Consider the following 26,282-nt stretch of genomic DNA (forward strand, 5'->3'; position numbering starts at 1 on the left):
AACAAAATTATATGATATATACAAAGATAAAACAGTAACACATATCCTACGGTTACATATTTTAGGACTCTTAATGTATATCAGTATACATCTATATATAAACATTATGTGTATATGTACTTGGTTACAGGTACATGTGATACATGTGTACCCAGGTAGAATTGGAGCCTGATAGGACTCCAGGTAAACTTGGAGTGCACTCGGAGTGCATTCCAAGTTTACCTGGAGTCCAAACGGAGTGCACTCGGAGTGCACGTTGTGTAACCTTTAGTCTACACTCAACTTACATTTAGCTAAGTACCTATAATACTAACACGATGTACAAGTACATGTTTAGGGACCAGGGCCTACATGTTAGTACTGTCCATACTTGTCTACTTGTAACTACGAGAAAAAACCTTTAGAAACAATTGATAAATGGTAGTACCCATGTCTAGTTACTTAGAAATTGTTCGTGCAGTTTTTCTTTATTCAAAGTCATTGAATGTTGTGATGTATATAAGTAAGTAATTAAGTAATAGTAAGACTAACTTATGTCTACTAGGCCAGTGGGTCCAAACAAAATCTTAAACAAATATTCTTTGTCCATCAAATATTTACAAAATTGTCAGTTTTACCAAAAAAATATTTGTAGCGGGACGGGACTGGGTCGATTATCGGTGACCAGGTAGCTCAATTGGTAGAGCATCCGGTCAGTGTTCGGATCTCCCGGTTTGAACCCCAATCTGGCGGCTATATTTTCTCCTCTCCTGTTACAAAATTGGGGCCCAGCTAACCTACCCACAGTGGTGGTATAAGGGTCTCATGTGTCTTCGAGAGTGAATTTAAGACTTGGAAAGAAGGAGGGAGGTGCATGTGTAGCGGGACTGGACTGGGTCGATCATCAGTGACCAGGTAGCTTAATTGTGTTCGGAGGTCTCGGGTTCGAATCCGGTCTGGTCGCTACATTTTCTCAACTCCTGTTAAATACCCATACTACAGTGTATCCAGGAAAATTGTTTAACATCAACCTTTCAGCACATGGAGGATGGTGTCTGCTTGAGTGGGGCAAAATCAAAGACTGCATGCATTCAAGGGCCACTTTCTAGTGTGATGTCAGTGAAATGTCATTTCACAGAAACACTAGCTGACATTACATCTCTACAAGCCCATGCTTATTTGACACAGAAATTGGGCAGGTTATGCCCCTTTCAGTGCTGAAGGTGAAGCAAGAAGAAACATTGGAGTAGGTGTGCCGTTATTGCCATTGTTTGTCAGTTTTACATAATTTGTATCTATGCATTATGAAGACAAAACATGTTTAGAAAAAGAAAGATATAGAAAATTATAAAGAACCCAATTCAGTTGCTTATTTGAATCACATATGCAATGGGGACAACGTACATGCCATACATTTTAGATTTTCAAAGTGGTGATTGGTTGTACTAGACAGTCTACAAGATTACATTTTTAGCTTACATGGCATAAAGCTTATGGTATGATGCATGAGTTGGTGTCCGTTGACTGTCGTCTGTTGACCCTTCCATGTTTGTCTTCCATTCGTCCTTCAACTTTTAACTTTTTTCTAGAAAACTTTAAGCAACTGGGAACTAACATTTGGCCAGAAGGTACATGGGGAAGAGTACATTAAAGTTTCTCATATAAATGAACTTTATCTATTGTCAAGGTCACAGGGGTGAAATAATTAAAACAAGTTATTTGCAAATCTTCTTCCAAAGTTCTAAAATACCCAGAGCACTCATATAGATATATACTGTACATAATATTTTGCCAGCAGGTAACAAGGGTTGAGTGCTATGATGATTCAGCATACAAATTACCTTATCAATAGGGCTAATTTTCAAAGTCACCATTGTGAAATATGAAACAATATTGCTACAATTTATGGGTTTCTATGCAAAAACCTTACATTATGATTCACCACTGCATCAGTAAATCATATCACCTCTAACTATTGTCTACCATTTACCAAAACATCACTGACATATTACAGTCAACATGAAGATTGAAAATAGTAATTTTGTTTTAACCCTAGAGCTGCTATCCCCGTAAAATTACGTTTTGCTGGTCGCGTGCTATCCCCGTAAAATTACGTTTTAGTCCCTCCATAGTGGAATCTCCGCCTGAAGTAATCAATTTTGTAAAAAATGATTAAAAATTACATAAAAAACTTACATTTAAAGTAAGTTTAGATTCTATCTAAGTACGAACCATACAGGAAAACCAAACTCGTAATCTCAAGTGAGAAATACGGTCGTTTGTTTGAGAAACATGGTATTTCCCCAAAACGGCGGTATTATTAGCCCACAAAACGTCACCAAAAGCAGGGATGTGTATTCTTATAAGACTCTATCATATGTGGTCATGTAGGATAGGGATATTCCACCGGAGGGAGTCACAAAATGTGGTAAAACCCGAGGCTCCGCCGAGGGTTTTACCACATTTTGTGACCCAGAGGGTGAAATATCCCTATCCTACATGAACCACATGTGATTGAGTATTTTTCTCTCATTCCCCAACCTAAAATATGCAAAAATAGGCACTATCTGTCGATAGCTTTCTCAGATAGACGCCATTTTTTCTCAATCCAAACTTTTTTTCTACTGTATATAATAAAAAAAGAACAGCACCAATCGATTTACCATACCCCATATATGCAAACGACGTTTGCTGTTCTAAAAACGAAGGAAACCATTCATTTCCACAGTCTAACGTTGTTTCAGCAGCCCTGTCATAGCAAGCGAAGCCAAATCACTTAATTTCGGCCAAGCTAGTGTGTCCTTTCGCGTGAAAATATAGTTCCATGTTTCATTAATAAAAAACAATAAAAGAACGTGTTTTTTTTTTTTACATAATTCATATCATAAATAAAAAAAATTATTAGATCTGGCCTAGCACATGGAACAGACGATGTGTTTACAAATCTATAAATAGATCTACTTTCGGTTCGGCAACCTACTTTTGTATCATTGCGCCCGCGTGGCTATCCTACACCGGAAGCGAGGTAACACACGCACAGCAAGCATGGGTGTATTTACCTGGACAGACCAGTATGATACCGGTAGGGATGAGAGAAAATTAATTACGTCATATCTCCGGGATTTCCGCGCTGAAAATGGCCGACACAGATGTGCAGATTTCCACACGTTTACACAGTATGTTACTCGTTCAGATGTGATTTTCATGCATCGTAAACAAATATCAATGTTCATTTGTTTCAAAATAATATATATATATATATATATATATTCGTATTATGCTTAAAGCAGCGGAATATCGCAGAATAACGATTTCTATGATAACTAATTGGATAAGCACGCAGTGATAATGACGTCACTGAAACTGCGGTGTCGACCCGAGGTCTGCATAGTTAGCTTGAATTTTGCGTTGTTTATAATATCTATCGCGTTTTGAGACTATTAAATGTCTGAAACTCCAACACCAAAGCCTTATATTGTATTTTATCATGAAAGAGCACGTAAATATGTCAAATTGTATGTGTTTACTGCATTTATTTATGATCACTGTATATATTCCTCTGTCGTATCGAATGTAAACAAACATGGCGGACAGCATTTTATCGGACGACTTGATCAATGTTTTACCGGAATTTCGAGATTTATTTGAGGAAATTTTTAACGACAACGATAGTGATGAGTTTGAGGGATATGAGATGGATGATGTTGAGGAGATTGGCCATCCTTTTGACGCCTTCGCCGAAGAAAATTGGAGACGTGGTAGACTGGCAGAGACGTCTACTTTCACTTTCACCGCAGACCCGGGAGTGACCCTGGAACAAAACCAAAGGACTCACCTGGACTACAAAGAGTTTGTTTCGGAAGACATTACTTCAACCATTGTTCAAGAAACCAACAGATATGCAGCTGATTTCCTAGCCAGTCATGGAACGCTTCCAGTCCATTCACGCCTTAGGAAATGGAGTCCAGTTAGCAACAACGAGATGAAGGCATTTCTTGGGATGATCATTGCTATGGGGCTAGTGACGCAGGCGAACATCCAAGATTACTGGTCTACTGATCCTGTCGTGAGTACTCCATTTTTTGGGACTGTGATGTCTAGAGATCGATTTTTAAGCATCATGAGCTTCCTGCATCTCTCGGACAACAACATGGCTCTTCAGAGGGGGCAGGAGAATTACTTGTAATGATTATATGGGGCAAATAAGTAATTCAAACAGTGTAAACAATAAGGTTTGTTAAATTTTCGAGGCAATCCGCCCCTTTATCAAAACACAAAAAATCACAAATACAATCACATAATATATATAAGAAGTACCGGAAATACAATAAAATACAATAAGAATAATGTTTTAGTAACTGGAGAAACCACAATGAACCCTTCGGCAAACGTGGGCCGAAGGCGGATACTAGCGTGACTGCATCATGTTCAAACACTAGAACGCTATGCGACCAACGGCAGAGATATTTTGAATTCCCCCGCACGTGAAAGTATTCCGAAGAGTTGAAAGACGATTCGTCCCTAAACACTGCTAGTGGACGACATTGCATTTATATAAAAAATGTTGCATTATCGTCTCTACAGTGATTGATTAAATATCGTGTACAAAGTCTGAAAAACTTTAGAAAAATATGTGTTAGATCATAAGAATTATAGAGAGTGGTGTGAAAAAACTGCTACAAATATTTATCAAGACTGAAAATATAAGAAATACGAATGCCGAAGTGTCCCTACAGGACGCTACGGGAAACAGACGATTCGGACCAAGATGCTGTTGCATGATGGCGGGAGGCGACTAAATGTGAGTCTCAAAGAGCAACAATGAATAGATGCCCCAAAAAGTACAGCAATTATGAAAAATTTAACAAATTGAATAATTAACTACATGAATAGTCAGATATAATGGTCAGATGGAGAGTATATCCAGAAGACGTCTTTAACGTTCGTTCATACCCCGAGGGTAGCAGGTTTGGAGATTGGTGATCCAGTATCTTTCTCTGGAACGACGTTTTGTTTCATTCCAGGTAGCACAGTGATCAATGGCGACCACCTGCATATCCTTCCAACTGTGACTAGGTAAATTGAAATGCCTTGCCACAGGAAAGTCTGGTCTGTTTTGCTTGATGGAGCAACGGTGATTGTTGATTCTGATGTTGAGCTTTGTACTGGTTTCTCCAACATACTGCATTTTGCATTTTTTGCAGGAGAGGAGATATACAACATTGGCTGATGTGCATGTCAGTGTTTGTAAAATGTGATAAACACGGTTGTTTATTACACATTTAAACGTGTCTGTGGACTCAGTGTATGGGCACAATTTGCACGTTTTTTTGCTGCATGTGTTGAAGGAGCCTGTTGTAACGACAGAGGCAGATGAATGTAATTTGCTGCTCACCACCAGATCTCTTACATTTTTTGGTCTACGATAGGCCAATAACGGTGGTTCTGGAAAGATCCGTTTGAGTGCAGCTGACGACTTGACGAGGTGTGATTTAAGTTCTGAGCATCGACGTTCGAAGACTGTATCATCGGACACTATCCGTCGGATACGTAGAGCTTGGGAATAGGGAATGCTCTTCGTTGTGTGTGAGGGATGACAGCTGGACGGGCGGAGATACTGGTGCGTGTCAGTTGGTTTGGAATAGAGGTCTGTGTTTATTTTCCCGTCAAGTAAGGTTGAACTGGTGTCTAGAAATGTGTTAGTTTCCGTGGAGACCTCTGCAGTGAATTTGATTGTTGGATGGAACGTGTTTGTGTGATCTATAAATTCATCGAGTGATGTCCGGTTCGAAGTCCATTTGATTTCAATATCATCGATGAATCTGAGCCAGCTGAATGGCTTAATTGGAGCAGATGCTAAAAGTTGGGATTCAAGATGTCCCATGAATACATTAGCATATGAAGGAGCCATCTTAGTGCCCATAGCTGTACCACTGACCTGCAAGTAGTTTTCATTGTTAAACTGGAAGTTGTGGAGTGTGAGGACAAGTGTAAGTAATTCTACTAGACTATCAGTCGATGGGTGCTTACAACCACGGCGTTCCCATGCCTCCCGACAGGCATTAATGCCGTCCGCATGAGGGATGTTTGTGTAAAGAGAGACGACGTCCATTGTAACTAGCAGAGTACCTTCTGGTATGTTGCTGGATGGTGTTTTATTAAGATAATCGATGGCATCTTTTATGTAAGATGGTAGATTTTCAACAATTGGTCGAAGGTGGAAATCGACGAATTTAGAAATTTCTCCGTCGGATGACCTATAGAGTTGATAATAGGTCTACCCGGGTTTCCAGGTTTATGGATCTTAGGAAGGAGATAGAATTTCCCTGATAGAGCATTTACGGGACGCAGGAAACTAGCGGTATCTGCGTCTATATCCCCCTTGTTGAGTATTCTATCGATGGCCTCATTGATTAGTTTGGCGTGTTCTTGCGTCGGGTCCCTATCAAGTTTGCGATAGAACGTCTCGTTGGTAAGCTGACGGTTAGCCTCATTGATGTAATCACCCCTGTTCATAATAACCACTGCAGAACCCTTATCTGCTGGCTTGATAACAATCTCCGCATTATGCTTGAGAGCTTTGAGTGCCTGGCGTCCCACGTTTGCCGAAGGGTTCATTGTGGTTTCTCCAGTTACTAAAACATTATTCTTATTGTATTTTATTGTGTTTCCAGTACTTCTTATATATATTATGTGATTGTATTTGTGATTTTTTGTGTTTTGATAAAGGGGCGGATTGCCTCGAAAATTTAACAAACCTTATTGTTTACACTGTTTGAATTACTTCTTTGCCCCATATATATATATATATATATAAATATATATGTGTGTGTGTGTGTGTGTGTGTGTGTGTGTTCACCAAGGACATGTTGCTTAACTTGCCTGGTCCCAAGCTTCTGAAATTAATTATTATATGTAACTGTAGGTGTCAAGACACCATTTTCCAACAAATATTCAGGTGCACACATGTGGACTTAATTTAAGACAGATATAATCTTCGCTGTACATTCGTATAGGCAGCACTTGAAGGACAGATAACATTTTACTTCTTGAAAGGTGCATTGGCAGGGACAGATGCCTAACTCCCACATTCTGTACAATATACGTACATAATTGGTGCCGTTTTATGATAAAATACTATGCTAGCCTATGCGTGTATTAATGACCATCTGGCTGACAAGCAACAACTCTGTTATGCAACTGCAATTCATAAGTATAACTAGTATTTAAAAATAACAGTTCAGATTAATTTATCATAAATTGTTGTCAGTATTAAAATTAGTTATTGGTTAATAAGATGTCACACACTCAACATTCTAAAGTTAAATAATTCTACACCAGGGTATTTAAAAAAATATATTAAGGGGCATCTAAACAGCAAATCCAGTCAAAACATTGATATTTTACAGGCCTATAAATCCCTATTATGGTGCAATGTCACAGAAGTAGCACTGATGAACGTTTAGTATGTATCATGGCAAACCGTGGGACTTGCTATTGACATGTAATTTGTTAAGCTGTTTGTAAATTTCAACAAAACGTAAGAAAAATGCATGTTTCAGGGGGACATAATTAACTCATTTGTATCCCATATATTACACAAACTTGCCATGTCGTTTTGCTCACAAGTGTCTAAAGCACAAATAGGAGCATTGGTTTGACCAGCCTTGACGTTATTATATGTATAAACGCTGTTTTTATTTTGACCTTGAATTGCAAATGGCGGTCGTGAATGATATCACACAAATATGACATATTAGGAGGTATTTAAAACATCAAAAATGCTCTTATTAGACAATATAAAGTATTCTTGATGTGGCAAGAAGACTGCTTTTATGAAAAAATGTTCAACCGTTGAGTTTGGGGTAAAATAAGCCTATTTCTGAAAAAGGCTCCAAACTCACAAGTTTAACAAATTGACTTCAAAATGTTCATGTTACTATGATAAGATGTCTTAAAAGTACGATATAGGAGTATTGTTATTAACTGAAATGCCTCCTCTAAGCCATATTTATGTAATATTATTCTCAGCCGCCATTTGCATTTCAAGGTCAAAACAAAATAAGTGTTTATACGTACATACAGTAAAATCCGGTCAAACAAATGCTCCTACCCTTTGCTATAGACACTTGTGAACATAACAGCATGGCTATTTTTCAGGTTTGATGATTTCAGTGACTTAGAATTATTCCATGCTACATCTTACCACAAAGTTACTCTATAGAAGAAACTGGTAGCATCTATAGCATATTATTGGTGATTGTAAGAAGCTACATGTCCAAAAAAAAACATTTTGGTATATTGCATCACATTTTTTGTGCAAATCTTTAGGTATTTTGGGGCCGCGGTGGCCGAGTGGTTAAGGTGTCCCGACACTTTAACACTAGCCCTCCACCTCTGGGTTGCGAGTTCGAAACCTACGTGGGGCAGTTGCCAGGTACTGACCGTAGGCCGGTGGTTTTTCTCCGGGTACTCCGGCTTTCCTTCACCTCCAAAACCTGGCACGTCCTTAAATGACCTTGGCTGTTAACAGGACGTTAAACAAAAACAAACCAAATTTAGGTATTTATTCGTATTTGAAATTCAACACTAATTCTGCTATATAGATGACCCTTAAGTAATGTGGAATGTTTTGGTCAAATAAAAGAGAAAATCACATCTGTCAATGTACGTTTGTACCAAGTACATAATATTTGGACTGAAGTTTTAGATTCAGAGTTCACCTAGTGACCTAGGTTAATTGTGAAATACAAACCAAGGTTCTTATCGTTTATGTGGATTTGACAGTGTGACAAGTCAGTGGAACAACAAGATAGCTGTATCCTAGCATAGCTGTCATGTCTCCACAGTAGCCTCCCATACCTACAAATTACGCATCTGTTCCGCAAGTGTGTAAAATTTGTGTAAAATCTGTGTAAAATAAATATTTACGCAATTTTTACACAATTGCGTAAAATTTATGTAAAATTTGCGTAGTTTGGACTTTGTCATTTTTAAATGCGTAAAAAGTGTGGAAAATAAGGACTTAGATTATTTTCTCTGTCTTTAGCTGTGGACTTAGACAATTTTCAATGCGTAAAACCTGCGGAAATGAGGACTTAGAAATTTTTTTGATAAGTAGGATCTGTGAGTCTTAACTTTCAGACAGTGATCATGCATTAATAATTTTATAAGCAACCATTTCAACTCTAATCTTATGAGCACAAAACCTTTTTTGTTATTTTGTTCCTGTTTTATACTGTATTTCAATGAATCATAAACAAATAACAGACATTACTGCAAGAAATATTGAACTAAGGACAAATCTAGAAGTTGTTTTCATTACACTTACAAAATACAAAGATTTATTATTTAGTGTGTAACTGATCACCATCTCTCTGTAAAAGTGTGCTGTAAATATCTATCAATGATTTTACAGTTATGATTACTTTATACATATAATGACCACTTGAGTTAAAAAAAAAATAAAAAAAAATTGCTAAGAATTATTTGCTTCAAAAACTTGATCAGTACCTGTGGAATTTATTCAGCTTTTTACTGCCTGGAAAATCCCTCGCTATATATTTATTTCATTATATTATTAATAATTTATTTCATTTTGAGTATTAAATTTAATTATTACCTTACAAATCTTATGATTTGAATTATATCTAAGTTTAAACAAGAATATGGTGTGGTCTTAAAATATGATGAAATAAATAATTTAGATGAAATTTCTTATTTCTTATCAGTACTTCCCCTCCCCTGGACATAGATAATTTGATCCAGCTGCTAGCAGGTCATAACCCTACACAGTAAGTCAGAGGTGCAGCTCTCTCCCACAGAGCTGAATGAAACTTGACCACTCATCATGGGGCAACTCAGGGGAATTAAATCCTTTCAACTTACATGATTATTTAAATCTTACAAAAAATCCATAATTTAAGAAAATGTTAATAATAGGAAACATCTTTGTAATATTATAAACAATTTTGAAAGCATTTATATTCAAATATTTGAATAAAACAACCCATATATCTTAATTACTTTATATACCCTGTCCGTGGTCCCCCTCCCCATCTCCCCCATTCTAATATAACTAGACCAATGGAAACAACATCCGGTCAGTTCGAATTTGCAGTTCAATATGGCCATGTTTTCATCTCTGTGGATTTATTATAATATTCTATCAAACTATTGGATCATTTGCTGAATGTTTTGGACACTGTAAATAAGAGAAAGATATATATGCAACCTAATGCAACAGCAGCCTGCATATTGGAAGTGTCAGTATAAAGGAATGTGGAACATCAAGTGAGGTGATCAGGATGTAATGAAGATCTACAGGGATCAACAAATAATAATTGGTAAGTTTATTGTGATATTTGATTTTAGAGGTTGGGAAACATTTTAGGACTTATGAAGATTGTTTTATACTATAATGAAAGATGAACTTATTTAAGTCATAAACAGTTCATTTTGATACATGCAGGCTTATATAACAAGCTACTTTAAGGTAATATAACTCTGACATGTGTTTTTTTTAATCCATCTCCAGTGAAAGAATTAAATCCAGAGAACCTTACAGGCACAATATTAAGTTTTACTGTTGATTATTCATCTGTTATTGAAAAGCTTAGATTGTAGGACATTTGTTTTAAGAAAACTGTAATAAAGCTAACCATGCTTTTGTTCATATCAGATAGGCTCCTAAGGTATCTGCTGTACACCCTTGCATCTTAAATCTATGTCAACTTGATGAAATGATATAGCACAACTGATTTAGCATATAATATTGTCCTTCCTTCTAATTATCTAAATGAAAACATGTTTATATTGATTGCAAAAAAATAAATATTCATGTGCTTATTTTTCAAGCTTGCTAATTACATTTTTTTTGTTTTGTACATAATGTTTCAAGACTTCAAAAATCTCAATAATTTAGCACAAAATCATTAATATTTTGCATTCAAACCTTTGCGTTTGACTATAATATATGACTACACTTGTATATGTATTACAATTATCATTGTTTCTTATAATTTGTTTTTCAGCATAGTTGTGACCTGATGTATGCAGTTAATGCTGTAGTGAACATGTGTGGATATGAGAAGATATGGAATTTAACTCTTCACAGTAAAATGACTGGTATCGACCTGAACATGTGTACATTCTACAGAGTGCCAATCTTAAGCTGTCCAGTGTCTAACAAGGATCAAAATCACAAATGTATGCCAGAAAAGGAAATTACTATACCCAAAAAGAATCAAGAGGCTGAGTATTCAACAGACAATTAAGTATTTCAGATACAGTGGATGTTAGTTGTTTTCATTTCATGCATGTTTGCTCACATGGAACTTGGAAATATTTTTGTGAATACTGGCAAAAAAGTGCTAATTATTTTTATCAGGGTTCTGGTAGTCATTAATTACTATATATCTACCTGTATATATGAAATTACCATGAACCTCAAAGCTGCTTTAGAAAATGTTTCTTGATTGAATATCACAATTGATATTATGTATCATCATGATGTGTTCTTGAAAAACAGATGCAGATCAGATTAGCCACAAAGGATCTAAGAGATGTAAATAAATGTAATTATATATAAAGTAGTTAATACTGGGAAAATTTATTAAGATCTCAATGAAATGAAAATAAAAATTCTATAATGCTATACTGTGTTTTAATTGGTGATCTGTTTTACATCTTAGATGTACATGAAATAACTCTGCCAGCTTTAATATTTTAAACAATTTTCGAGCAGATGTTTGCAGCAAAACATTTTCCGCAAATGTTTACGACAAATTTTTTGCAATTGTTCGTGGCAAGTTTGCAGCAAGTACAGTCAGTGTTTCTGGCAAGTTTGCCGCAACTGTTTGCAGCAAATTTACCACAATTATTCGCGAGAAAATGAATTTGCATACAAATTCTGAATATTTGCCGCAAATTTACGGCAAACGATTGCTGCAAATTTACCGCAACTATTCGCGCGAGACGTTTCATTTCTTTAAGGGTCAGCCATCATTGTTTTTTGTTTCTTATTGTAGATGTGCGTAAAAAATGTGTAAGCTTTTTACACAAATGCGTAAAAATTGTGGAAAATTTCATGAAAGTGCGTAAAAATATTACGCAAATGTGTAATTTTTTTTCCACATTATTTACGCATTTGTATAAAAAAATTACGCATGGGGTATCTACAATTCAACTGCTGAATTTTCCGTAGTTTTTACGCATTTACGTAAATAAACCATTCTGAATACTCCACACTTGCGTAAATACTGCGTATTTTTCAAATGCGGAAAAAATTGTGGAAGTAGTGCGGAATTACGCACTTGGTGCATAAAATGTAGGTACGGGCGGTACCAACAAGGGCTCTTCAGGTAATGGAAACACAAAGTAGGTTATGTACTGATAGGCGACATCATACCACACACATTCCTCAGGTACATTTTGTAGACTTGAAATTGGTTGATGAGAAAATGATACTGTAGATGTTCACAGATACTGTCCAGACACCCTGTAAAATGATTTTGATTAAACTATAACTTAAGGGCCAGATGAAGTTTTCCTCCATGATATCTACCACACCTTTGTGTTTTATTTTGATGGTGTTAGAGTGTATATCTGAGACTCGGTTCTTTTTGTCATACCATGTGACTGTACTGTTAACTCTGTGGTACTGACTAGCTTTCTGAAGGTCAGACACTTCACAATAGGTGTTCATGTGTGTCCCCATCATCAGTAGGCTGCCTTCGTTTGCCTTAGCTGCTTTGAAATATTTAAAATTTCCAAAAAACCCCAATACAATTATGTAGATATTTATTAGTTATGAGAAAGCCACTTGATAACATCATTCATACATTTTCTTTGTATTCAATTGAGTCAGTTGTGTTTGTATCGGCCATAAACTGAACTGGGCGAGATTAGCACTTGTTGCATTAGTCAGAACCAGTAAAAACACACCAACAATTTAGTTATGGACTATGTGAAAATGTATGCTGTGCTAAACTTATGCCAATCTAATTGTAACTATTGTTTCATGAGAGAGGCTTGTCCGATTATAACTATTGTTTTAAAAACACACCAACAATTTAGTTATGGACATGATGTGAAAATGTATGCTGTGCTAAACTTATGCCAATCTAATTGTAACTATTGTTTCATGAGAGAGGCTTGTCCGATTATAACTATTGTTTTAAAAACACACCAACAATTTAGTTATGGACATGATGTGAAAATGTATGCTGTGCTAAACTTATGCCAATCTAATTGTAACTATTGTTTCATGAGAGAGGATTGTCCGATTATAACTATTGTTTTACTGTTAATAATATATAATAATCCATTTGTAACTTGTTTTATTGATGGCGTATGCTAATCCATTTGTAACTTGAATTTTTGTTGGGGTATGCTAATCCATTTGTAACTTGAATTTTTGTTGGGGTATGCTTATCCATTTGTAACTTATTTTATTGTTGGGGTGTGCTAATCCATTTGTAACCTTTCACAATATATATTCTTGGGGTATGCTAATCCATTTGTAACTTGTTATATTGTTGGGGTATGCTAATCCATTTGTAACTTGAATTTTTGTTGGGGTATGCTAATCCATTTGTAACTTGTTTTATTGTTGGGGTACGCTAATCCATTTGTGACTTGTTTTATTGGTTGGGATGTATGCTAATCCGATTACAAGTTTATAACTATTAGTTGTACTATGAGGATAAAATGCTTATCTGATTATAATGCTTATCCAATAGTAATATGCTAATCCAATTGTAACTTTTATTTATTGTTTTGATATGCTAATCTGAATCTATTAAACTGTTGTTTTACTGTTGGATATACTAATCCAATTGTAACTATTGTTTTACAGATGGGATATGCTAATCCAATTGTAACTATCGTTTTACAGATGGGATATGCTAATCCAATTGTAACTTTTTTATTGTTTTGATATGCTCATTTGAATCTAACTATTGTTTTACTGTTGGATATATACTAATCCAATTGTAACTTTTGTTTTACAGATGGGATATGCTAATCCTGGACAGATATCTAGTGGATTACACCTGAGGCAGTATTCCAGAGCCTTTATTGTGACTGATAAGAGCACCAGTAGTAGCCCTGTTGTTTTCATCAGTACAGATTCATGCATGCAGTCACAGAACCTCAAGCTGGAGGTATGGGTGAAAGTGTAAAAGTTTGATGTAGACAGAGGTATGGGTGGTAAAGGTGACCGATAATGTTAGTGTTAATGCTATAATAAGTAACAAATAATGGCACAGACTAATAATACACCAGTATAACTTTTACCTGTGTAATACAATGATATACCTGTATAGAAAAATGTTTCACCTGAGAATGTGTATTATCATGTTATATGTATCATGTTAATATATATATATAACATAAAACATAGTATCACATGTACACTTTACCTGATTATTATATGACACTTGTACCTATTATAATATTGTGTGTATATAATGTAATATTTTACTTGTGAAGTATTATAGTTCACCTGAGTATATATACATAGCATCACATTTTACCTAGGTATTATTTATTACACATAATAATATATACATATACCTTTTACATATAATGATTTAAGATTACACTTAATATGTAGCATGGAATTTTGTTTGTAAAGTATGATCTAATACTTGTATAATATATCACATACCTGGTGAGGTATGTTACACCAGTGTCATATAACTGTGTTGGTTTTATACAGGTGATAAGGAAACTGAAAGCCAAGTATGGAAGTCTTTACACAGAAAGGAATGTTTGTATCAGTGGTACAAACACTCACTCCGGACCTGGTGGATTCCATCAGTACCTTTTCTATGATATCACTTCTCTTGGATTTGTCAACGAAACACTTCAGGCTTATGTTGATGGAATCGTGAAGGTATATGTGCTTCCATGTATGCAAATCAAATACACAAGCTAGCAAGCAATGAGAGTATTTTCAAGGTCATGTTCAAGAGGATATCTAGCACACAAGATTATAAAATAAAAATATGATAAGTCAGGTAATATCTAAACCACGAGACATAACAGTAAGATAAAATATCCATCACATTATAGAGCACACTTAGTCAGACAGTGTAGTAAGATAAATAACCATCACAGTATAGAGCACACTTGGTCAGACAGTGTAGTAAGATAAATATCCATCACACTATACATTATAGAGCACACTTGGTCAGACAGTGTAGTAAGATAAATATCCATCACATTATAGAGCACACTTGGTCAGACAGTGTAGTAAGATAAATATCCATCACATTATAGAGCACACTTGGTCAGACCGTGTAGTAAGATAAAAATTCATCACATTATAGAGCACACTTGGTCAGACAGTGTAGTAAGATAAATATCCATCACATTATAGAGCAAACTTGGTCAGACAGTGTAGTAAGATAAATATCCATCACATTATAGAGCACACTTGGTCAGACAGTGTAGTAAGATAAATATCCATCACATTATAGAGCACACTTGGTCAGACAGTGTAGTAAGATAAAAATCCATCACATTATAGAGCACACTAGGTCAGACAGTGTAGTAAGATAAATATCCATAATATTATAGAGCACACTTGGTCAGACAGTGTAGTAAGATAAATATCCATCAAATTATACATTATAGAGCACACTTGGTCAGAGAGTGTAGTAAGATAAATATCCATCACATTATACATTATAGAGCACACTTAGTCAGACAGTGTAGTAAGATAAAAATCCATCACATTATAGAGCACACTTGGTCAGACAGTGTAGTAAGATAAATATCCATCACATTATAGAGCACACTTGGTCAGACAGTGTAGTAAGATAAATATCCATCACATTATAGAGCACACTTGGTCAGACAGTGTAGTAAGATAAATATCCATCACATTATAGAGCACACTTGGTCAGACAGTGTAGTAAGATAAATATCCATCACATTATAGAGCACACTTGGTCAGACAGTGTAGTAAGATAAATATCCATCACATTATAGAGCACACTTGGTCAGACAGTGTAGTAAGATAAATATCCATCACATTATAGAGCACCCTTGGTCAGACAGTGTAGTAAGATAAATATCCATTACATTATAAGGCACACTTGGTCAGACAGTGTAGTAAGATACAAATCCATCACATTATAGAGCACACTTGGTCAGACAGTGTAGTAAGATAGATAGCCATCACATTATACATTATAGAGCACACTTGGTCAGACAGTGTAGTAAGATAAATATCCATCACATTATAGAGCACACTTGGTCAGACAGTGTAGTAAGATAAAAATCCATCACATTATAGAGCACACTTGGTCAGACAGTGTAGTAAGATAAATATCCATCACATTATAGAGCACACTTGGTCAGACAGTGTAGTAAGATAAATACCCATCACACTATAAATCATAGAGCACACTTGGTCAGACAGTGTAGTCATATAAAAATCCATCACACTATACATTATAGAGCACACTTGGTCGGACAATGTGCATTGTAGTAAGATAAATATCCATCACACTATACATTATAGAGCACACGTGGTCAGACGGTGTAGTAAGATAAATATTCATCACATTATACATTGTGTTGTAGAGTGTAGATAGAGCACACTTGGCTAGGAAACCAGGAAATATCTACGTCAACACTGGAGAACTATTGGAAAGCAATATCAACAGAAGTCCAGCTGCTTATATCAGAAACCCCCCAGAGGAAAGGGCAAGGTAAAAAACAACACTAATACAAGTGTTACCTTGTATCGTAACAAAATAGGCAATGTTTCTTTATGTAACAATGACATTATGTAACTGTTTAACACTGTTAGATGATTATATTTTTGTTAATCAGTGCTGTATAAATGTGTTTCTACATCTTTTTCGATAACCCATGCTTCTGTTTATCATAAGATGATGCTCTTGTTTATCATAAGGTATTTTATGCTCCTGTTCATAAATCTATGCTTCATTTTAGATAAGCCATGCTACTGTTTCTCATTTTAGAAACCATATGCTTCTTTTTGTCATTATATATGATCCTATTTATTATTGTTAGATACGAGTACAATGTTGATAAGAACATGACAGTTCTGAAGATGGTAGACGCTGAAGGCAAAGATATTGGAATGATCAGGTGATTATTGTGACTTGAAATACTACGTTTCTGTTATAGAAAGGGCGATGACCTTACTCGCATTTGATGAACACACTTAGCTGTGAACAGGGTTATCTGTTAATGTGTATGAACTAAAAATAAGTTTGTGATATGGTAATTTGTTTGTTATTATCCAACAAAGCAGAGGAGGATAATAACACTTGACTTTGTCAGTCTCTCCATCAATCCATCCCTTTGTCCATCTGATCAGTTAAACATGCATTTGTTATAACCAAGTTTATTTTCTATCAATCAGTACCTAGTATATTTTTCTTCTGTGCGAACATTCTATAGGATCTTTGTGGAACTAAACTGTTGTATCACTATAGATATTATTTGATGAAACTTCATTAACTTGTATCATGGAGAATGGGTAACATTTATGTTAGGCTACTCGGGGGTCCATCTCAAAATTTGACATCACTGTCAGTTATCAATTTCTCAATTTAAACTGGATTTTCAGTGGAGTAGATGAATTCAATACAGAGCATAAAAAACCAAACTTATGACCATACTTATGTTCAGTTCAGCAAGGGAGTTTAGAGGCACCAGGTCCTGGGTATAGTATGTAGGATAGCCTGATCCACTGTGTAAGGGGGACGTAACTCAGAGTTATTAATTGAACTCTGACCTATAGATGAAGACAGGATAAAACGAATGAAATGAAGTATGAATTTGTGATGTACTTTAAGACTATTTTTGAGTAGTTTAATTGCTCAACATAGAATTCTTTTATGGTGAGAACATGCAGAAGTAAGCCTTTTTTATATCAAAGGGTAGGTTTGTAATGCATTATTAGATAAGTTTGATGTGATTATAACATCTAACCAGTATTTAACACGGAATCTTTACAGCTGGTTTGCCGTTCACTGTACCAGTATGAACAATACCAATGGATTAGTAAGCAGTGACAACAAGGGCTATGCCTCTCAGCTAATGGAGAAGAATTTCACCAACTCAGACTTCCCAGGCAATGTACGTAGTCCTCATCACACTATGTCTAGTCCCATTTAAATACATTAAAAGGGAGACATCACAGCAGAAAGGTTTCTTCATATTGAACATTTAAATGCAATGGGTTAAAGGTCAGAAGGTGCAAAGCAATTATAAACATGTATATTGGCAGTATTGTTTTGGTCTGGAGCTGAGAAAAGGAATTTTTGAAAGTGACAATTGGAAACATGTAATGATTTTTTTATTCACAAAAAGAAATCTATCTCTATGTACTAAGTAAATAATGTAGATAAGTATACTAGACAGGTGTCTGTGTGTCTTTAGCAAAAATTTTTAACCCTTACATCTGCACTAAGTACATATTGCAATCTGCTTACACAGCTTACTAATCTATATATAAAGTACAAAAAAAAGTTAAGTAAAGTCCTTGTGAAGAATAAAGGTTAGAAATGTACAACAATATCCAAGATTTACCGCAATACCTTTCTGCCTTCTTTGGCTTCTTCAGGCGGAATCATAACTACCCTGTACATATTGTCTTCAAATTACACAGCTGCCTATGTATATGTGATTGTGTATATAAGATGATTACACATTATTATCTCTACTTGTTAGAGACAAATTGAGGTACATAAAGTTTACTTATTACCTGCTGCTCCTACTGGCTATTACATCATAATTGAATTCACTGTGTAATGTACAGTGTAAGTATGACTGTTTGGTGATGGTTATGTAACTCTCTAGCTAAAACAGTCACAAGTTTGTTTATATTTACTTTGTCTATGTCAGGGTAAATTTGTAGCAGCCTTTGCCCAAGCTAATGAAGGAGATGTGTCCCCCAACACTGCTGGACCAAAATGTCTGGACACAGGGAAACCTTGTGATGTTCCTACTAGTACTTGTAATGGCCGGGTGAGTAACTAGTGGTGTGAGGGTAAGTACCTGGTGGTGTGAGGGTGAGTAACTGGTGGTGTGAGGGTAAGTACCTGGTGGTGTGAGGGTAAGTACCTGGTGGTGTGAGGGTGAATATATATACCTGGTGATGTAAAGGTGTATGAGGGTGAATATACCTGGTGGTGTGAGGGTGAGTACCTGGTGGTGTGAGGGTGAATATACCTGGTGGTGTGAGATTGTGTACCTGGTGGTGTGAGGGTAAGTACCTGGTGGTGTGAGGGTGAATATACCTGGTGGTGTGAGGGTGAGTACCTGGTGGTGTGAGATTGTGTACCTGGTGGTGTGAGGGTGAGTACCTGGTGGTGTGAGATTGTGTACCTGGTGGTGTGAAGGTGAGAACCTGGTGGTGTGAGGGTGAATATACCTGGTGGTGTGAGGGTGAATATACCTGGTGGTGTGAGGGTGAATATACCTGGTGGTGTGAGGGTGAGTACCTGGTGGTGTGAGATTGTGTACCTGGTGGTGTGAGGGTGAGTACCTGGTGGTGTGAGATTGTGTACCTGGTGGTGTGAGGGTGAATATACCTGGTGGTGTGAGGGTGAATATACCTGGTGGTGTGAGGGTGAATATACCTGGTGGTGTGAGAGTGTGTACCTGGTGGTGTGAAGGTGTGTACCTGGTGGTGGGAGGGTGAATATACCTGGTGGTGTGAGGGTAAATATACCTGGTGGTGTGAGGGTGAATATACCTGGTGGTGTGAGGGTGAGTAACTAGTGGTGTGAGGTGTGTACCTGGTGGTGTGAGGATGTGAACCTGGTGGTGTGAGGGTGAATATACCTGGTGATATGAGGGTAAATACCTGATGGTGTGAGGTTGAATATACCTGGTGGTGTGAGGGTGAATATACCTGGTGGTGTGAGGGTGAGTACCTGGTGGTTGGAGGGTGAGTAACTAGTGGTGTGAGGGTGTGTACCTGGTGGTGTGAGGGTGTGTACCTGGTGGTGTGAGGGTGCATACATAATTAATGATGTGAAGGTGATTACCTATTTAATGGTGTGCGAGTGAGTACCTAATTAATGGTGTGAAGGTGAGTACTTAATTAATGGTGTGAGGGTGAGAACCTAATTAATGGTGTGAGGGTGCATACCTAATTAATGGTGTGAAGTTGATTACCTGTTTAATGGTGTGAAGGTGAGTACCTAATTAATGGTGTGAGGGTGCATATCTAATTAATGGTGTGAAGGTGATTACCGGTGTGATGGTGAGTACCTAATTAATGGTGTTAGGGTGATTACCTAATTAATGGTGTGCGGTGAGAACCTAATTAATGGTGTGAGGGTGATTACCTAATTAATGGTGTGAAGGTGATTGCCTATTTAATGATGTAAAGATGAGTACCTGATGGTGTGATGGTGAGTACCTAATTAATGGTGTGAAGGTGAGTACCTAATTAATGGTGTGAAGATGAGTACCTAATTATTGGTGTGAGTTTGTATATCCTTGGTTTGATTTTGATGTAGGATCATTATTCACAAATTTAGCAAGTCATGTATATATTATGTATAACAACATATTAATGTTAATCTACAGGAAAAGTTGATATATATATCTAAGATAGTGAACCATTAAGGAATGTAAATATTCTCATAATTAACAATGCAATGTACAATGTATTGTTTAGAGAACTTGAGTTAAATGAAGAATGATGATTGTGTGACTTGATTACAGAATGAACAATGTGTCGCCTTTGGACCTGGGAAGGATATGTTTGAAAGTACAAAGATAATAGGAGAGAACCAGTACAAAAAAGCCATGGATCTCTATCATACAGCCACTATACAGTTGTCTGGACCAGTCGACTTCAGGCACTCCTATGTTGACATGACAGATGTTATAGTTCAAGTGAATGCCACAACCAAGGTCTGTACACATCACACTCACTGTCTGTACACATCACACTTATAGTCTGTACACATCACACTTATAGTCTGTACACATCACACTCGTGGTCTGTACACATCACACCCAAGGTCTGTACACATCACACTCAAGGTCTGTACACATCACACTCGAGGTCTGTACACATCACACTCGAGGTCTGTACACATCACACTCAAGGTCTGTACACATCACACTCACGGTCTGTACACATCACACTCAAGGTCTGTACACATCACACTTATAGTCTGTACACATCATACTCACTGTCTACACATCACCCTCGAGGTCTGTACACATCACACTAGTGGTCTGTACACATCACACAAGTGGTCTGTACACATCACGCTAGAGGTCTGTACACATCACACTCAAGGTCTGTACACATCACACTAAAGGTCTGTACACATCACACTCGAGGTCTGTACACATCACACTCGAGGTCTGTACACATCACACTCAAGGTCTGTACACATCACACTCATGGTCTGTACACATCACACTCGAGGTCTGTACACATCAAACACGAGGTCTGTACACATCACACTCAAGGTCGGTACACATCACACTAGTGGTCTGTACACATCACACTCACTGTCTGTACACATCACACTCACTGTCTGTACACATCACACTCACTGTCTGTACACATCACATTCATGGTATGTACACATCACAGGGGCCGCGGTGGCCGAGTGGTTAAGGTGTACCGACACTTTAACACTAGCCCTCCACCACTGGGTTGCGAGTTCGAAACCTATGTGGGGCAGTTGCCAGGTACTGACCGTAGGCCGGTGGTTTTTTCTCCGGGTACTCCGGGTTTCCTCCACCTCCAAAACCTGGCACGTCCTTAAATGACTCTGGCTGTTAATAGGACGTTAAACAAAAACAAAGTACACATCACACTCGAGGTCTGTACACATCACACTCGAGGTCTGTACACATCACACGCGAGGTCTGTACACATCACACTCAATGTCTGTACACATCACACTCAATGTCTGTACACATCACACTCAAGGTCTGTACACATCACACTCAAGGTCTGTACACATCACACTCAAGGTCTGTACACATCGCACTCAAGGTCTGTACACATCACACTCATGGTCTGTACACATCACACTCGCGGTCTGTACACATCACACTCGCGGTCTGTACACATCACACTCGCGGTCTGTACACATCACACTCGCGGTCTGTACACATCACACTCGTGGTCTGTACACATCACACTCGCGGTCTGTACACATCACACTCGAGGTCTGTACACATCACACTCGTGGTCTGTACACATCACACTCGAGGTCTGTACACATCACACTCGTGGTCTGTACACTCACACTCGAGGTCTGTACACATCACACTCGCGGTCTGTACACATCACACTCGAGGTCTGTACACATCACACTCATGGTCAGTACACATCACACTCGTGGTCTGTAAACATCACACTCAAGGTCAGCATCTCAGTTTTTTTTTGGAAACCATACCTGTCATATATAAGCAGTTGTATGAGCCACAAATTTAAAGGTACAATCACCAACAAGAGAAAAAAGTCTCAAGTTGATATTTTCATTACAGGTGAAGACTTGTAAAACTGCTATGGGATATAGTTTTGCTGCAGGAACAACAGATGGGCCAGGTGCATTTAATTTCGACCATAGTAAGTTGTTAGTAATTTGTTACCAGTCATTGATGTCAGGACAATATGAGATCATGCCTCAAAGATATGTCGGGTTAATGATATCCACAGACAAGTGTTTGATTTATGTTCTGGCCTGTGTGTTATATTAAATGTTTGGATCGATATAAAATCCAATTCCTCGACGAAACAATTCCTTTATAGAACATTTAACAAGTACAATGGATTGCACAGTCCCTATTAACCTTTTCTTTGTTTCTAGTGAAAGGTGACACAACTGGAAATCCTTTCTGGAATACTATCGTAAATTATATATCAGCGCCTTCCGGGGAGCAAGTGACATGCCATCACCCAAAGCCAATCTTATTGGATACAGGAGAGGTATAAAATGAACCTTATTCTGACATATCACTGGTAGCCAAGCTACCTGTGTATAAATTAATATTGTTTTATGTCTGTTTCACCCTACCATTACATGCAATTGGTCATAAAATTCAGAAAGTAACATTTAGTAACAGTAGAAGACGATTGATATTTTGGATCAAAATCAGTAGTGTGAAAGTCTCTAATTATTTAATTATCTTTATTGCATTTTTGCCAGTGAAAAATTTAGAGGATATTGAATGGTTTCCCGTTGAATATAACAATTCATATTTTTCACGAAAATATTAATATTCTGTCATACTTGTGAAATGTATGTTATAATAAAAGGGAAACCATTCGATATCCTCTATATATTACATAGGTTGTCCTTGCCCACACACACTTCAGTGGATTGTACTTTATCAGTAGCCCATTAGTACTCTCTGTTTTACAGATCAGCTTTCCCTATGCCTGGCAGCCATCAATTGTTGATGTACAGATTCTGAGGATCGGACAGTTGGCCATTCTAGCTGTTCCTGCTGAATTTACGTAAGGCATTTCAATGCCAAGCATTTTGTCTTTGTAGACTATTGCCCATATCTCTCCCTTATATCAAAGTGTCTGTGTGTACTGTAGACTGTTGACCTTTCACATATCTATGTACACTGTTGACCTCTCACATATCTATGTAGACTGTTGACCTCTCACATAACTATGTGGACTGTTGACCTCTCACATATCTGTGTAGATTGTTGACCTCTCGCATTTCTATGTAGACTGTTGACCTCTCTCACATATCTATGTAGACTGTTGGCCTCTCATATCTATGTAGACTGTTGATTTTTTACATATCTATGTAGACTGTTGGCCTCACACATATCTATGTAGACTGTTGACCTTTCACATACCTATGTAGACTGTTGACCTTTCACATACCTATGTAGACTGTTGACCTCTCACATATCTATGTAGACTGTTGACCTTTCACATATCTATGTAGACTGTTGACCTTTCACATATCTATGTAGACTGTTGACCTCTCACATATCTATGTAGGCTGTTGACCTCTCACATATCTATGTAGACTGTTGACCTCTCTCATATTTCTATGTAGACTGTTGGCCTCACACATATCTATATTTACATTCTGTGTTGCATTTGTCTATATGTCGTTAGTAAACCAAATTGTATTCATGAGACTGTATACTACAATTTACAGTGATTCGGTCAATGTAGGAATACAGCTCCAAGTGTTGTAGGTTAAACAATGGCCGCCAGTTACTTTCGGCGTAGAGCTTTGGAATGCTAGCATTTATTTACAGAAGCCACAACGAAAAATAAAGCAACGTCACAAGTTATGAGAGTATTATTTTATAATTAGAAAAATGTAGTCAATACGAAATTACTATAAGTGCAATTCTTGATCTATACGAAATATGATCAAATTGTAAATGTCGTCACACTCACAGGGGCTCGTTCAGAATTTTCAGAAATGCAAGATACGACAACAATAAAAGTAATGTATTTATGAAAACAATCTTGTATAAATATCGGGAGTATCGACATGGTTTCCGGTTGAATATGTGTAGGCCTACTGGATTTTAGTTTTGTGGTTATTCACTGATGTCAAAGGCCTACCTTACAAAATCGAGCCCCTATGAAGTTGAAAATCGTCTGCTAAGTTAGCGACACTGAGTTGACCGGTTAGACTGGAATCTGTTTCGAACGAAATATCCTTGGAATCGTTTTCCCCTACTGTCAAGACGACTTTCATTTAGAATCTGAACGCCGATATTCTTCTTAAAATAACGTAAATCCAGACGATAGAAACATAAGTGATTCCGAGGAATCGAGTCTGTCCTGGGCAATGCCCGTTCAAAGCCGCATCACTTCTAAATGTTAGCTTTATATCATTGCGCAGAAAAAACGGTTTCGATTTAAAACAATCAGAAATTATGCAATTGTGAACAATTTGACGCTACCTACCAGCGTATATGAACTAAAAAATAAAGCCAAATTTGAACAAAAACGATCTTATGTGCTTGCTATTAATAACGTCATCAGGGACTATATTATTCCTTCTGGAAATTTCGGCTGTTCCGGTATTTGAACTTGGTGACGTCAGTGATAGGGTAAGCGGCAAATTTAAACGCGTCATAACCTACAGTAAATAAAAAATCTTTATGAATGTAAATATAAGCATTGAACTGTTACCAAATGGTAGTATACAGTCGATATGAATACAATTTGGGTGACAGATAAATATTTCATGTCGCCCTAACGGGCGACATTCTATTTATCTGTCACCCAAATTGTATTCATATCGACTGTATGCTACAATTTGGTAACAGTTCAATGCTTAAATGTAGACTGTTGACCTCTAACATATCTATGTAGAGATGTTGACCTTTCACATATCTATGTAGACTGTTGGCCTCTCACATATCTATGTAGACTGTTGACCTTTCACATATCTATGTAGACTGTCGACCTCTCACATATCTATGTAAACTGTTGACCTTTTACATATTTATGTAGACTGTTGGCCTTTCACATATCTATGTAGACTGTTGACCTCTCACATGGCTATGAAGATTGTTGACCTCACACATATCTATGTAGACTGTTGACCTCTCTCACATTTCTATGTAGACTGTTGGCCTCAAACATATCTATGTAGACTGTTGACCTTTCACATACCTATGTAGACTGTTGACCTCTCTCATATTTTTATGTAGACTGTTGACCTCTCACACATATCTATGTAGACTGTTGGCCTCCCACATATCTATGTAGACTGTTGACCTCTCTCACATTTTTATGTAGACTGTTGGCCTCTCACACATATCTATGTAGACTGTTGGCCTCCCACATATATATGCAGACTGTTGACCTCTCTCACATATCTATGTGGACTGTTGGCCTCTAACATATCTATGTAGACTGTTGACCTTTCACATACCTATGTAGACTGTTGACCTCTCACACATATCTATGTGGACTGTTGGCCTCCCACATATATATGTAGACTGTTGACCTCTCTCACATTTTTATGTAGACTGTTGACCTCTCACACATATCTATGTAGACTGTTGACCTCTCACATATCTATGTAGACTGTTGGCCTCCCACATATATATGTAGACTGTTGACCTCTCTCACATTTTTATGTAGACTGTTGACCTCTCACACATATCTATGTAGACTGTTGACCTCTCACATATCTATGTAGACTGTTGACCTCTCACATTTTTATGTAGACTGTTGACCTCTCACATATCTATGTAGGCTGTTGACCTCTCACATATCTGTAGACTGTTGACCTCTCTCACATATCTATGTAGACTGTTGACCTCTC

The 26,282-nt window shown here is 37.1% G+C and overlaps 1 protein-coding gene across 3 annotated transcripts in view; it reads left to right on the plus strand.

The window, feature by feature from the left end:
- The window catches only part of LOC117327142 (neutral ceramidase-like), a 155,626-nt gene that overhangs the window by 35,464 nt on the left and 93,880 nt on the right, over positions 1 to 26,282 (plus strand). For all 3 annotated transcript variants that reach the window (XM_033883996.1, XM_033884002.1, XM_033884010.1), the window contains exons 2-11: positions 13,992 to 14,144; positions 14,702 to 14,878; positions 16,576 to 16,703; positions 17,032 to 17,109; positions 17,985 to 18,105; positions 18,874 to 18,996; positions 20,707 to 20,898; positions 22,501 to 22,582; positions 22,824 to 22,942; positions 23,379 to 23,473. In XM_033883996.1, coding sequence (XP_033739887.1) covers positions 13,992 to 14,144; positions 14,702 to 14,878; positions 16,576 to 16,703; positions 17,032 to 17,109; positions 17,985 to 18,105; positions 18,874 to 18,996; positions 20,707 to 20,898; positions 22,501 to 22,582; positions 22,824 to 22,942; positions 23,379 to 23,473 — 1,268 coding nt within the window. The remainder of the gene's footprint in view (positions 1 to 13,991; positions 14,145 to 14,701; positions 14,879 to 16,575; positions 16,704 to 17,031; positions 17,110 to 17,984; positions 18,106 to 18,873; positions 18,997 to 20,706; positions 20,899 to 22,500; positions 22,583 to 22,823; positions 22,943 to 23,378; positions 23,474 to 26,282) is intronic.

The sequence above is a fragment of the Pecten maximus genome, chromosome 1 (genome assembly GCF_902652985.1).
Source record: "Pecten maximus chromosome 1, xPecMax1.1, whole genome shotgun sequence".
In the NCBI taxonomy this organism is placed as follows: domain Eukaryota; kingdom Metazoa; phylum Mollusca; class Bivalvia; order Pectinida; family Pectinidae; genus Pecten; species Pecten maximus.